The following is a 13,896-nucleotide window of genomic DNA, read 5'->3' on the forward strand; positions in this document are numbered from 1 at the left end:
CATTGCTGAACACGTATGGATACACTGGAAGAATATCAGCTATTTAATTTGTATTATGACCAAATAAAATGTAATCACAGTCTATTTAACTGTGACAGAACCACCAACTTTGCACAAATCTGCACGACATCAATATGCTGCTCTTTCACTCAGACCATGTATGGTTTCTTTATCTCAGAGTAATAAATCACCCTGAAAGAGCAAACACTGTTTTACTGCCATTTCATTTTTGGGATGGCAGGAAAAAGCAGCAGCTTTACAGAAATGAGAAAAAAATGACATTTAAATATTTAGTCATTAGTGTGCCGCAATTCAGAAAATCTCACTACTGCAGTTCAATTCAAGAAGAGCGAAGCCATTAATTTAGTGTTATAAAATGAAATATAGGTCCATTATTCAGTACAAACAAAACCTATCAGCTAAATATTTCCATCCATCAAATCATCAAAGCATATTTTACAGTTGTTACTCATAGAAATGAGGTCGTAAAACGTTTATAAATACACGGAGGGAGAGCAGAAAGTAACAGACTGTAACCGTCGGGCATCTGTCCACATCTGGAGGATCAGTCTCTGAGAGTCTGTGCTGGGTAGGTTTGTTAGAAATGCCAACGCCAACCCGATGATTACTGAGATATCGGTATCGATTTGATCTAAGGGTCACTCAAAAAATATTCTTGTTGTCCTTGCAGAATGTTGTGCTTCGGTCTCTCCCGAGCAGACGTACCCCACAGCCTGAGTTTGAATTCAAAGTAACTACTATAAGCCTGGCTGGGAAGTGCTACTTAGGAGCTCATATTACAAAGATATAAAATCATTTCAGATTTTCATTTCTTAACACCTGGGGCCAGACCCATAAAATAATATAAATTCACGTCTAAAATCCTCTGCAGGCACAAAGGCAGAAATGTGTCCATGCACTATTTTCTATGTTATCTTCTAAAGCCGTGTCCTCTTAATGACAATCAAGTATATTTTGCCATTTATGTTGTATTTTTTCATCCATCAAAAAGACGACATAATTAATTTACTGTAGTACAATCCCTTCACTTTTGTTTTGAAGCTTCAGTTGCTGGTAACCAGCTACACTGTATGACCAAACGTCCTGAGCCACCTGCACATTACACCTACAGGCGCTGTAGGCTATGGAGGCCCATACCATCAAGTTCCCAGAGCTCTTTAAAACAGCCCGTTCTTTCACAATTGTTTGTAAAGGCAGACGGCGTGGCGAGGTGATTAAGATTAGGAGGTGGGGCTCTGGTCCTTCTCATCTAGTGTTTTTACTGGTGTATGGTCGCCACATTGGTTGTATATGGTTCCAAATTGTGATGTCGCCTAGGGCTGCCATGATTAGTCGACTAGTCGCGATTACGTCGACTATCAAAATCGTCGACGACTGATTTAATAGTCGACGCGTCGTTTGAAGCTTTGTAAGATCCCAAAAGACGCAGGAATAAGTAGTAGGATTTAAGAGTGTAATAACGGACTGAAACAGAAGATGGCAGCACTGCATGTACAAGGATGCCAGCTGCCGTTAAACCCCGAAGAAGAAGAAGCTGTGTCCCAGAATTCATAGCGCAGCCCAGCTCAGTTTCCAACAATGGCGGCAGCTAGTTAGTTTTAATATTACTCTTATTATTCTTTCTGGGTCACAAAATAAACGTTTAACATATTTTCAGGCGAGAATGTAGCTGTGTAAACCTCAAATATCTGCTCAGTTTATCAAGACACCGCATATTTTCAAAAGCGCTCCGACGTTTTCGGAGACGTCTGTTACTCACTAGCTTGATAGCTAGCCGGGGGCTAGGCTAACTAGAGCCGTGAGAACACTGGACTCCCGGCAAATCGTTTTCAAACCCACCGCCGTCTTTCGCTACTCAGGTTAAACATGATATATAAGTCACTTAGATAACTTAAAAATGTTGTTGTTTGGCTTTTTTTTTAGTATTTTATTTGTTCCTGAGTAAATCGGTTTGGCTGAGATTAAAGTTATAGTTTTTACACAGCTGAATAAACTTCAAGCAGACAGCTGATTATCAGAAGTGTGAGATGCTGGAGAATATACTCCGGTGTCCTGTTATATTTTAGATAGCAAGGAGTTTATTAAACTTCACCGAAACAATCTGCAAATTTCATTAAAATTTAATAAACTATCATCTTGTCTTTATTTTTAGTTAGCACATACCTTAAACACTTAAAGCTGTAAGCTAATGATAGTTATATAAGAACAGATGCTGCTGGTGCAATAAGCTGTACGTTTTACGTCTAATGGATGATGATCTGATTAGTCGACTAATCGCAAAAATAATCGGTGACTAGTCGACTATCAAAATAATCGTTTGTGGCAATCGTTTAAAAATAATCGTTTGTGTTGACAAGGCTGTCGCCACAGCCACATTTGTACACTGCTGTCTTCTTCTGAATGATACGTGTTGCTGCTAAGAAAACCTGCACATAAGCACTGTTGTAGGAGTAGAAGAAGTCGATGGAGGGCACAAATAAAAGCTGATATTTTTTCCAAAGATTTCTCTGGAAAATTGAATCTTTTCAAGCTCAGAGCTGGTGCAGCTAAACTGAGAAAGCATGGGTAAACTTATTTCTTCCTCTGTGCACACATGCTCTAGTTTCACAAATGTCAGTTTGTGTAGAAAAAAAGCAAGCATGTTTTTATATACGTACATATTCAGCCCCTGGTGTCTGGAGACATTTTTTTTCTGCACATAAAAAAGCTACAAATCCAAAATCTCTATGACTGACAGACACCGAGACACAGTCTTATTAGATTAATGCTGTAACCACCTACCCTGGAAGCTCTTGTTGATGCCAGAAGGGAAAGTGTTTCCCAGCATCACCACAGTGGGGTCAATGATGATTTCTCGGCTCCGGCCCTGCAGTCCTGAAACCTCACGCTGTCCTCCGCCACCGTCCATTCGTAGTGTCATCTCATTGTCATGGCGATCTAAGAAGACCTCGTGCCACTCACCGTTGTCGAGTCGATAAGTGGGCAGTGTTAGGTTGTAGTCCCCGTCCCCAAGGTTGTAGTAAACACATAGAAGGCCCTGAAAGATCTGCAATGGGAAAACAGGACGATTAATAGAAGCCTTACAAATCCAGCAGGAGACTGAAAAACGAAGGACGCCATTACTGTTTCCACAGGACGTAAGAGAGGAAGTAGCAACCATCTAACAACCAAAGCTTAGTGGAAACTGGTTCACGCAACAAGCCAGTGATCTCACGCAGACCAGCAAACGGACAACAGAATCAAGGTGTTGCAGTTAAAGTCAGTACCTCAATGTGACTGAAATTCAGAGCTATGCCTAGAAACCTAAACTAAAGCAACACTGTGAAGGAGAGTGGGCCAAAATTTCTTCACAACAATATGAGAGACTGACAAAGCCGCACAAAGAATAACACTTCAAATGATTGCTTTTAAAGGTGGTTCAACAAGTTGGTCAATCATGTGGTGTACATAGATTTTCACAGGGCTGCATATAACTGAAAAGTACTTGAATATTCATGAGTTCAGCGTTTAAAGGTACAGTCAATCATTTTTTGAGATTACTTAAAAAAGAATACTTCATTCATAAATCTGCACTAATTGGTGTAAAATGACACTAATTCCAATAAATCTACACAGGAGCAGGCTCTGGTTTGTGGAAGCCAGCATGCTGATTTGCCATCTTGAACAAAAAAAAACGATGAGATGAGTTCCTTTCACCAAAGAAGCAAACACGTGAAGGAAAGACACAGCGCCACCAGCATGTGGATAAAATGTTATCCTCTTCCTGCTCAGCTCAAGCCTCGTCTCCTGATCTGAACTGTTTCCACAAAAGTGTAGCTGCCAGTTGATTCACAACCATGAGAAAGCTAGAACATGTCAACATTTACCCCGAGAATTCAGAACTGATCACTATTAACTGTTTCATCGATTACTGGAATTCGTCCAGGCTCTGAAGCAGCAAATCACACCCACACAATCACACGACCATCACCATGTTTGACTCTTCGTATCATGTTCTTTTTATTGAATGAGGTTTTATGTCAAATGTAACTGTCAGAAAAGTTCAAATTTGTCTCATCTGTCCACAGAATCAGTCTTGGGGATTATAAAGATGATTTCTGGCAAATGAAACAAGTCCTTCTTTTCGGTCAGCAGCAGTTTTTGCCTTGGAACTCTCTGATTTTTAAGCAAACAGGATTATATTTTGTACTACATATTCATTTTGGGTTTTCTTGTTCTTCTCAAAGGTAAGTTTTTAGTGCATTAAAATCAGACTAACATGACAGATTTTACTTTGATTACATAGGAGTACTGTCGGAGTAGGAAATAGATAGTAGCCAGTGGTTTGTAAATAACTGGACATGAATAACTTGAGCTTCATACATAACATTATACTCCAGTATGTTTCTAACTAATTCTCCTTCTCATGACACTTTGTTTAAGGACATGACACATATTGAGGTCAACTTGAAAGGAACGCAGATGTGAAGTGCAAACGTGACATGATATGTGGATGTAAACTATAATTTTCATATTTAGAATCCCTATATAAGAGCATATTGTCCTAAATGTTGCCAATAAAACAGACGATGTAGCATTTTAAGTATAATGTTGGATTAAAAACATTGTATCAACGTTTGGACTTATTTGACCTTAAAGAAGATGTCAGAGATCAAAGTCATGTGATATTTAGAATCCCCAGATATCATTCCCTGCTTATATGCTGTCAATACAAACAATCACAGTAAGAAACAGAACTTTGATAAATAGATCTGTCTACCATTATCACCACTTTGGCCTTTTTACACTTTTTGTCAATTTTTGAGCAAAAAAAAATTGACCTTGAAGAGCACGGTGGGATATTAGCAAAATTTTAAGGGATTATCAGTCAACCTCCCTGCAAAACGATTCCTCTGAAAACAGTTTTCTTGCAAAGCTACGCTGATGTTTGTCGATCTTCGAGCACCTTTCAAGTGTACCTTTCAGTGCTTAGTGGGCATAAACTAAATGACATGGAGCCTCTTTGTTTTGGGGCATTGGCAAGTCTGAGCAGCATGGATTTCAATATCCCAGTAAACAAATTGAAACTGAGGCCAAGAAACCAAAATTTAATGGCTTTTTTCCTCATGGGAGGTCATGAAATTCAGCCCGGTTTTTGTGTACTCTTGCAGACAAAGAAACAAAGAGATCTTTCCTTGGCAGAGGAACTCTCTTAATGGCAGGATGCCATTAGAGGGAAAATATGCTGCGCTGACCTGAGTTCACATTTCAGGTTTTAAAGCTAATGGATCAAAAGAAAGAAAAGATTCCACAAGGATGTTAAAAGATTGGATCAATAGGACAATTTGGCCAGTAGGCCAATAAGCCAGATCGATTCCATGGGGGTTAGACGTGGGGAAAATAAATAATTCCCAAAACAGAAATTTCCCGACACAGTTTAATGACTGTATGACCAGAACGTGCATTCAGGTAAACCTTTCTCATATCAAGCAATCGGATTCTACCACAAGAACGCCTCTGGCCAGTTTCACTCCCTAAACAGCGAGAACATGTGTCTTACCATTTAATTACAAACACCCTGGGAAAAAGGTAATTGTCATTTCTGCTTTCGCTCTGGGCCTAGAATAAATATTAAATGAGAGAACATTGAAAGCTGGCATTTAAACTTGCAATTTGTTGATTTGTTGCACTGACACACACAGGCACACACACACAGTTGTCCAGTACGATCTTGTGAGGAATGGGAAAGACAAAAGGAGAAAGCGACTTCATGGATGAGAGGAGAATAAGGGAGAACATCAGCACTTTCCTCCGTGTTTACACAACAAGCTGTTCTCTTCAAGGCTCAGATCTCGAGATGAAGATTTCGGCTCGGCTGTGATGCTAACCACACGTCTATCACAGAGCAATATTCATTTGAACAAAAAAGAAAATCAGTCCAGGAAGCTGTGCGTCTGCATGTGTGTATGAAACTCAGAAGGAGAAGAAACCCAGGATAGAACATGTCCATATGCAGTGTTAAGAGGGATTGGGCGGTGGGTGGGTCGTCCTCATTTCAATTTCAAACTGTTTCCTCCGAGTGTCCCACTGAGCATAATTTTCTCCCCTCCATCTTTGTCTGCCACTGCTGCCACATAAACAGACGACTGAGATGAAAAGGGCAGAGGAACTGAGACAAAGAAAGTGAGATGTGAAGGAGAAGTGGGTGGCTACCATTAACTCTCTCACTCATTCTCGACAAATAAAGATTTAACAAGTGTTTTTGGGGAGGAAAACAGCCATCGCTTGCCAGCTCCCTTTGTAGCCGTCTACTGATCTCGCAGTCGTCTTTCTTTTTCCTCCTTTTCCCTCTCTCACGTCAGTCCTCCCTCCTCTACCCATCTTTGGATTTTCCATCAATCCCACGGTCGTTTCTTCAGTTGGATAAAGTGTTGGATGGCTCCAAGGTTGTTTAGTTGGAGGACCGTGGCTCATTTCAAGGCTCTGTGATGAAGTATTAATTATATTCAGAATCCACTGGGGCAGAGCTTTCTAACCAGACACACTCGCTGCCACCTGATTTTACCCCCAATTAAAGCTGAACCGAGTGGTGCAATTTGGCTCCTGCTCCGCTCCCTGGGTGGTATGTGACTGAGTGCATTTGATAGTGTGTCTTTGTGTTTTTGCACTAGGTGTGTGTGAAGGTGTGCGACTCCATTTTTCAGTAAACAGTCCCACTGCAGGGACCCTTCCATTCCCCACAGACGCTTCCTGCGACAGACTGCTCTCAGCGCCGCAGCCTTTAGTATTGCAGACATGTGCAGATGATGCATTAATCTCCCCAGTTCTCATGATTAAATAATGGTGTGTGAAGGTAGATTGTGTGCATATATGACTAGTGAAGGCATTTTTTCTTCAACTTTATTTATACTGGGGAATAGAAGGAAATTTCATGCTCAATACCAGCTTCCACTTTGCATTCGTACAATCGTTATTGCCCTTCTGCACCCATATCTGCTCGTCTGCAGAGACCTAATCTGCAGTCAGATGCTTTCGGGACTACACATCAACTTTGCCATTAACAATAAAAACTGTTGGGCAAATGGCATCGTTTTGCATTTTTACCAGCTTAAAGGCAGATCACTTAAATTTATGTTCAATACTCTCCACGAACACCACAAGCTCCAGTTTGGTGTCAATTTTAGGAAAAAAATCTACATGATCTTCCCTAAACGAGGTCATTTTAAACAGAAGTGCATATTCTATTCTTTATAACGTGATCAATCGCAAATTCTTCATATGTGAAAGTGACTGGCTGTGCGACTGATGAGTTTAGTTCGGGATGTCATTCTGTCTGTCATCCTGCGGTCAAGGTAATCTGCCTTGTAAAAATAAATGAGCCAAACAGCGTGAACTTAATGAAGCATTAAAACTGCAAAGCATCTTCTTGCCCAGCAAGATTTTAATGTCTTATTTAATCAGTCATCAAGCCATCAAGCAGTAAGGAATAGCCTGTCATTTAGAAATAAACTGCAAGTTGATGCAAATTTGATATCATGCAGCATGCGCTGTGTAGAAAAGGCAGCTTTTGGTTTTGACAACAAGGACATGACCTTTGATTGTCATTTATGAGCTCCTCCTTTTCTTAATCTGAAAGGAACTACTAGGGATGTCATACAAACATCAATGATCTCATGCTGGTTCTGTCTTCCCATGTCGTAATACCTGCCCTTTACCCCCTTTCGGTTCTGCTACCACCCCACTTGAGAGCTCAATATGTTAATAATAGACCTGTCAATGAGACGGGCTGATCCTATAAAGTTTTGTGCAGCAACTCAGTGTGTGAATATAAACAGAGACAAAGCAGGATGATTGGATGACAGAGTGACTGCTCGAGTGCTGCAGCTTTCTGCAGCCACACTACTAACTAACCGAGCTTTGTGGTAAAATACAAAGTCTGATGAATATCTATGAAAACGTTTTTATTAAGAGCAACTACATGTGTAATTATATGATGAATAACAGTGGCTGAGCACCGGCTATTGTGATGGTATGCTAATCAGCCACGTTGAGCTGTTAATGCCTGGTTCAAACATCTTATGGGGCACTTGTACTGAGCCAGAGTGCATCTGAAATCCAATGTCCAGATTGCTGTGGATGTGGGCGGGCCCACCTGAAAAAGCAGGCGTGCGTGGTTCACTGGACTACGCTTATAGTGTGATTGCAACTCGAGCTCCACCACGGCCCTCCAATACTTTCTCAATAACAATTACTTATGTTAAAAAATAAATAAATAAATTGTGAGAGGCTAAGGTGTCAGCACTTTTCCCCAAGCTGTTACTCAGGAAGCACATATGCATTTTTTTCCTCATTCCTGGGTAATAAAAGCTTTTGCCTTATTGTCTCAAAGGTCTTTTTAAAGTTTGTTTTTATAACCTGTGATTAATTTGTAATCATGTTTGCAAATGTCATCATGCTGGTCACAAAAGCAACGTTTGAAAAGAATAATAAATATTTCATCTACCTTTGAGACATTAGTAGTCAGGAAAGAAAACGTGCAGGATAAAATCTGTACTGTACTACAGAATCCAATAATAGCATCTTTAATTATGTCCATGGTTAGGTATAATTAAATTTAAGCATATCTAACAAAGCTGGCAAAAAGTGAAAATTAAAGTGGTGAAAGGGTAAAATCGACATCAGTCTTTTAGTTTTAAATTGCAAAAAAAGAGCTAAAAATAAATAAGTTTAAAGTTTTCAGACTATTTACTACTATTTAGTAGTAATTGTGATATAAACCCACTTTGTGATATACAGAAAAAGATTGCTATGCGTGATGTAGTACGACTGAGTGAAATTCAGCTTCCATCTACTTCCTTTTATCACAGTAGTCAATAGAAGATTAGTGGCTTAGAATCGGTGTGTTCGTGTGCATTCACTCACTGTGACAGAAAGCAAAGAGCCAAAATATGGGTCATTCTCACTGCGAGGTAATGAGACTGAAGAGAGGAGCAACGCTCCCTTTACGATGAATATTAATTCTGAAGACACGAACACAAACACTGAGCGCAGGAATTTCCTGGTTGGTTAAGTCGAGGCCGATGGTCCAAGAATCAGTCAATGCTGGAGCTCGTGAGCTAATTCAAAAATAATTACTTAGTGTAATGGTTCATACTTTTCTTTTTATATGAAAGATTCGAAATGACTAAATTTGCCACGGAATAATATAATGTTTTTATATAAAACCCACAAGATTATTCTTGTGTGTTTTTGTTTAATTGCAGTATAAATTAGTACTTAAGTAACCGTGTGGTCATAATCAATATCAGCAAATAAGCTAATATCTGTGAAATATCTGCATGTATCAAAGTTATTTTCAATTCTTAAAATTCATGGGCTGCAAACTATTATACCTACTATTTGTATATTTAAATAACACACATCTATATATTTGATATAAAGCTGTCTCTGTGATCATAGGTCAGCGCTGACTGAAGCTTCTACATGAAAAGAAAAGAGTAAAGCTTTTTCACGGTGACTCTTCCTTTTGGATTCTAACGTCTGATGTTGTTTGACTAATAAAAAATGCTTGGCTGTCTTCTAGGTTTGAATTTGCAACATTATGAACATCACGAATGGATCCCAAATGCAACCCGGTTGTTAAGTCTGACGTCACTAGCCGTGTCTGGGCCTAAACTCCGCTGCAGGTCCATATATCAAATGATCACTATGGCATTACTGAGAGTTGAAAAACTGTCTAAAGTCTTTCATCTTTAATAAAATGATCAGCGTTCTGCTCTACCAGGTGTAACAATTGAGTTTAACATCCAGGCATCCATGAAAACGGAATTTATGACATTTAACGGAGTTAGAAGTTAGCAGGAAGTTAGCTCGCTAGCTTCTTTCTAAATACAATATAGCATGTCCTGACTGCGGGGTTTTGGAAACAAATTCAAACGTACAGCTCTGTTATCACTTCCAACATTAATGAAGACAGAAAACTAAACAGCAGTGATGTTTGTAGGGTTACTGAAGTTTGGCTAGCTGGTATATAATGATGTGCTACGTGACCGCTAGCGACACAGCTATGTTAGCATAATATAAACAAGCTAACTTTTTTTCCACTCGATAAAAGTTAACGTGAGTGTTCTCGGTGGTCAGGAACAAATGTAATCGCATCGCAGGATGCTGTAAAAGGACCAAACTTCAGCCAGGAGAACAACTGAGATAATCCATCCACAATACGAGGTTAGTCATTCATATACTATACATTCCATGAGATACACTCAAAACATGGGAAACACGTAAGTGAAGCTTTGCTCTAAAATAACTTATGTGTGTTAATATTTGCAAGATGATTTCCTCACACACAAACTTTTTATTACACCCTTTTTATTTTATGTGTGCTTTTTTAAAGGAATATTATACATTTTCATTGCAATGTAGATTATATTAAATAATATTTATCTGTGAAACCTGATAACACAAACCACCATAAACACAAAGCAGACACTTTCTCTGGATGACATTTCCTTGGCCTATAGTAGCACTAAAGGAAGGTTGCAGTCATTTGTGATCAGGATGTGGCCTTCAACATGCACGTTAAACAAATGCGCAGCACTGCTTTCTTTCATCTGGACAGTATCACTAAAAGTAGCGAAAAGAACGACGCTGAAAAGTGAATTCATGCATGTATTACTCCTAGGCTGAACTATATTATAAATTATAATTCAGTATTATCAGTTTGTTTTCAGATCTCTCTATAAAGCCTTCAGGTAGCAAAATGCTGCAGCAAGAGTACCAAAGAGAGTAACATCATTATCTTCCCTTTATTGGCTCCCTGTTGAATCCAGAATTGAACTTAAAATCTTTCAACTCACATAAAAGGTCTCCAATAATTTGGCCACATCATATTTTGAAGACCTCATAGTATCACCTCATCCTAACAGAGCACTTCACTCTCAGACTACAGGCTCACTTGTGGTTCCTAGAGCTGCTAATAGTTCTCAACTTGGATTGGAGGGGTCGACACGCTCCCTACTTTTAACATCAGGCTTAAAACTTTCCATTTTGACAATCTGATAGGGTTCGATCAGGTGACCCTGAACCATCCTCATCACACTACAGTCACATGGATGTGTCCAATGGATGTGCAACCTCATTGCCTTTGAAATCATTGCTCAGGTCTGCCGTGGAAGATTATCTGGTTCCACCTGATTAGTACTCTAAGCGATCGGTGTGAGTAATGGGCAAGGTCAAGGTCAAGGTCAAATTTATTTATATAGCACATTTCAAACAGCCGATGCTGCACAAAGTGCTTAACAATATAAAAATGGTATTAAAAAGCAACAATGTAATACAATAATAACAATAAAAAACAATAATAGGACAATAAAAGAATTAAAATAATAACTAAACTAATTCAACAACAATTACAATTACAGAACAATTACATTCTCTTCCACCAGAGGGCAGTACAACTACCTGCTCTAATTAAATGTGTTGCCAACTGCCAGTAAAACAGAAGAAGACAGAGGAAATTACATAATAGTCATGCTGTGATACGACACAGCGCGTGATAGCAATAGATAAATATGTGAAAAGGAAAAGTAGTCAGTCTGACCTGGTCCTGGAGAAAATTCCGATCCAGATGAAGACCCTAGCATGAGTAGTGGTCAGAAGAAGGCAACAAAGGTATATAAACCGAGCCAATTCCGCTGTGCCTGATCTATGGGGAAAAATTATCATGCTTTTTGTGACATTTTTGTTTGGTGCTGTGCCACGTGATTTTTTCTAATGTGAAATATGTGCCATGGCTCCAAAAGGTTGAGAAACAATGGCTTAAAAGACGGGGGCCAGTCCCGTGACCACCGGCAATCAGCTTTAGTCTTCAAAATGACTTTGATGCATCAAAATGGCAAAAAATCAGCAATAATTGAGTCATACTGCCAATTACATTCATTGGCTTCATTGGCTCCCGGTCAAATATCGCATCAATTTCAAAACACTCTTGTACACATTTAAGGCTATTCATCATCTCTCTCCTCCATATCTCTCTGACCTGGTTAAGATCACCGCCCCATCTCGTTGTCTCAGATCTTCTTCTTCCCTTTCACTCTCCGTCCCTTCCCCCCGTCTTGCAACCATGGGGAGCCGGGCTTTCAGCTGCTCTGCTCCACGACTCTGGAATTCCCGACCTCCTGATTTAAGAAACATCTCTTCCTTCTCTCTCTTTAAGTCCAAACTCAAAACCCACTTGTTCAAAATAGCTTATCCCACATAACCTTTCCACTCTCCTATTTTATTTGTTTATGTCTTATGCTTTTATGATTCTGTAAACTTCTTGCTTTTATGTTGCTTTTAAGTGTACAGTGACCTTGAGTGTTTTGAAAGGCGCTTTCAAATAAAATGTATTATTATTATTATTATTATTATTATTACATGCAACGTGTTTGTGATAATGCAGCGATTAACCGTGTAAACTCGTCAAAAAGCTGCAAATCTGCTGCCATCTATGAAAAGAAACTCCTGAAGGAAGTTGCTGCAGAACGTCAACATTACACAGACAGCAATCTTGCTTTTATACAGCAATATAACCAGAACAGAACCAGCTGGAAACCAAAAGAACTGATCCCCTATCCACCTACTGCGATTATCGAGACACATTGCAGATGAGTTGTGCTCATCGGCGCAGTGTTGGAAACCTGTCTATGTTTATAAATCAAACATGAATTAATAGCACAGCTTCATTAGTCTGCCTGAGAGTGATTACAGTCAGCCCAAGTCAGACCAAGATTGTTGGGAGGCAGATTCCCCTCCACCACCAGGTGACCTATGCAACTGTCCTCCGGTTGAAAGTGGTCACACGGAAGTTGACGGTACTGCACACACAACACCTGGGCGTCCAGTTTGTACCGCAGATGGCTGTCACTCCACGAGCCTGGTTCTGTCAGAGGCATTATCTGTCTGATAAAACAGAGCTGTTGTTTCTTCCCACTGTCACCAAGTGCTTGCTCATTGGGCTCATCTGATTTCTGGGGTTTTCTCTTTAATATCGTAAGACCTTGCCTCACAGTATGAAGTGCCTTGAGGCTACTGTTGTAAATTCAATTGAATTTCATGCACGTAAAATTGTTACAGCACAAAAAACAGTGGCTCAAAAACAGGAACTTAACAGTAATCAGAGGGACTAAAGTCATTTAAAGAAGAGAGCCTAATATGTTTTGTAATATCTTTTACTAAGCATACTGATGGATGTGAAGCCATACGCAAACAGAAAGAGCTCCTCACAATGTAACAGTGTATCCAACCAAGAGTAACACATATTAATTTCTTCCTCTGATTAAAAGCAATCAAAACTATTACAGTGAAAAATATAATCTTAGCAGGCAGTAAACGGCTATGTTTCCACCAAGAACTCAGCAGGGTTTCCGATGTTTCACTGCTCTGCACTCAGGAATAAATGCACTATTTATGGTAGATAAACGATGTGCACTCGCTCCCCATGTGGCTGTGCCGATGGAGCAATGTGATATTTAGGAGGGAGTGTGGGAATGGATGAATAGAAAGGATAGGCAGATGGAGATCAGAGGAGATTTAAACGGCTGCCATGGTATGGATAATCATCATCATTTAAGACACAGATGTTTGATCAATACGTGTGGTTTGAGTGTGGGGCAAAAGACAGCGGTGAGCATCTATACTCGTTTGTAAAACACGGTGGAAAATGCATACAGAGAAATCAGATGTTGATCCACCATGTACAGTAATAACATCTGGAAAGCATCTGATTGGCAACAGCTTTATTTTTTTTGCATGACAATGATGCCAAACACACAGCAGAACGCTATCAGTCCTGGACTGGCCTCCCCAGAGCCTGGAGCTCAACATTACTGAAGCAGTGTGTGATCACCCAAA

At 39.7% G+C, this 13,896-nt stretch overlaps 1 protein-coding gene across 2 annotated transcripts in view; it reads right to left on the reverse strand.

Annotated features, from left to right (window-relative positions):
• Window positions 1-13,896, reverse strand: part of si:ch211-186j3.6 (neural-cadherin) — a 359,727-nt gene that overhangs the window by 61,197 nt on the left and 284,634 nt on the right. For both annotated transcript variants that reach the window (XM_087841852.1, XM_087841818.1), the window contains exon 33: window positions 2,803-3,067. In XM_087841852.1, the coding sequence (XP_087697978.1) occupies window positions 2,803-3,067 (265 nt within the window). The remainder of the gene's footprint in view (window positions 1-2,802; window positions 3,068-13,896) is intronic.

The sequence above is a fragment of the Neolamprologus brichardi genome, chromosome 1 (assembly GCF_056152115.1).
Source record: "Neolamprologus brichardi isolate AB-2024 chromosome 1, ASM5615211v1, whole genome shotgun sequence".
NCBI lineage: Eukaryota > Metazoa > Chordata > Actinopteri > Cichliformes > Cichlidae > Neolamprologus > Neolamprologus brichardi.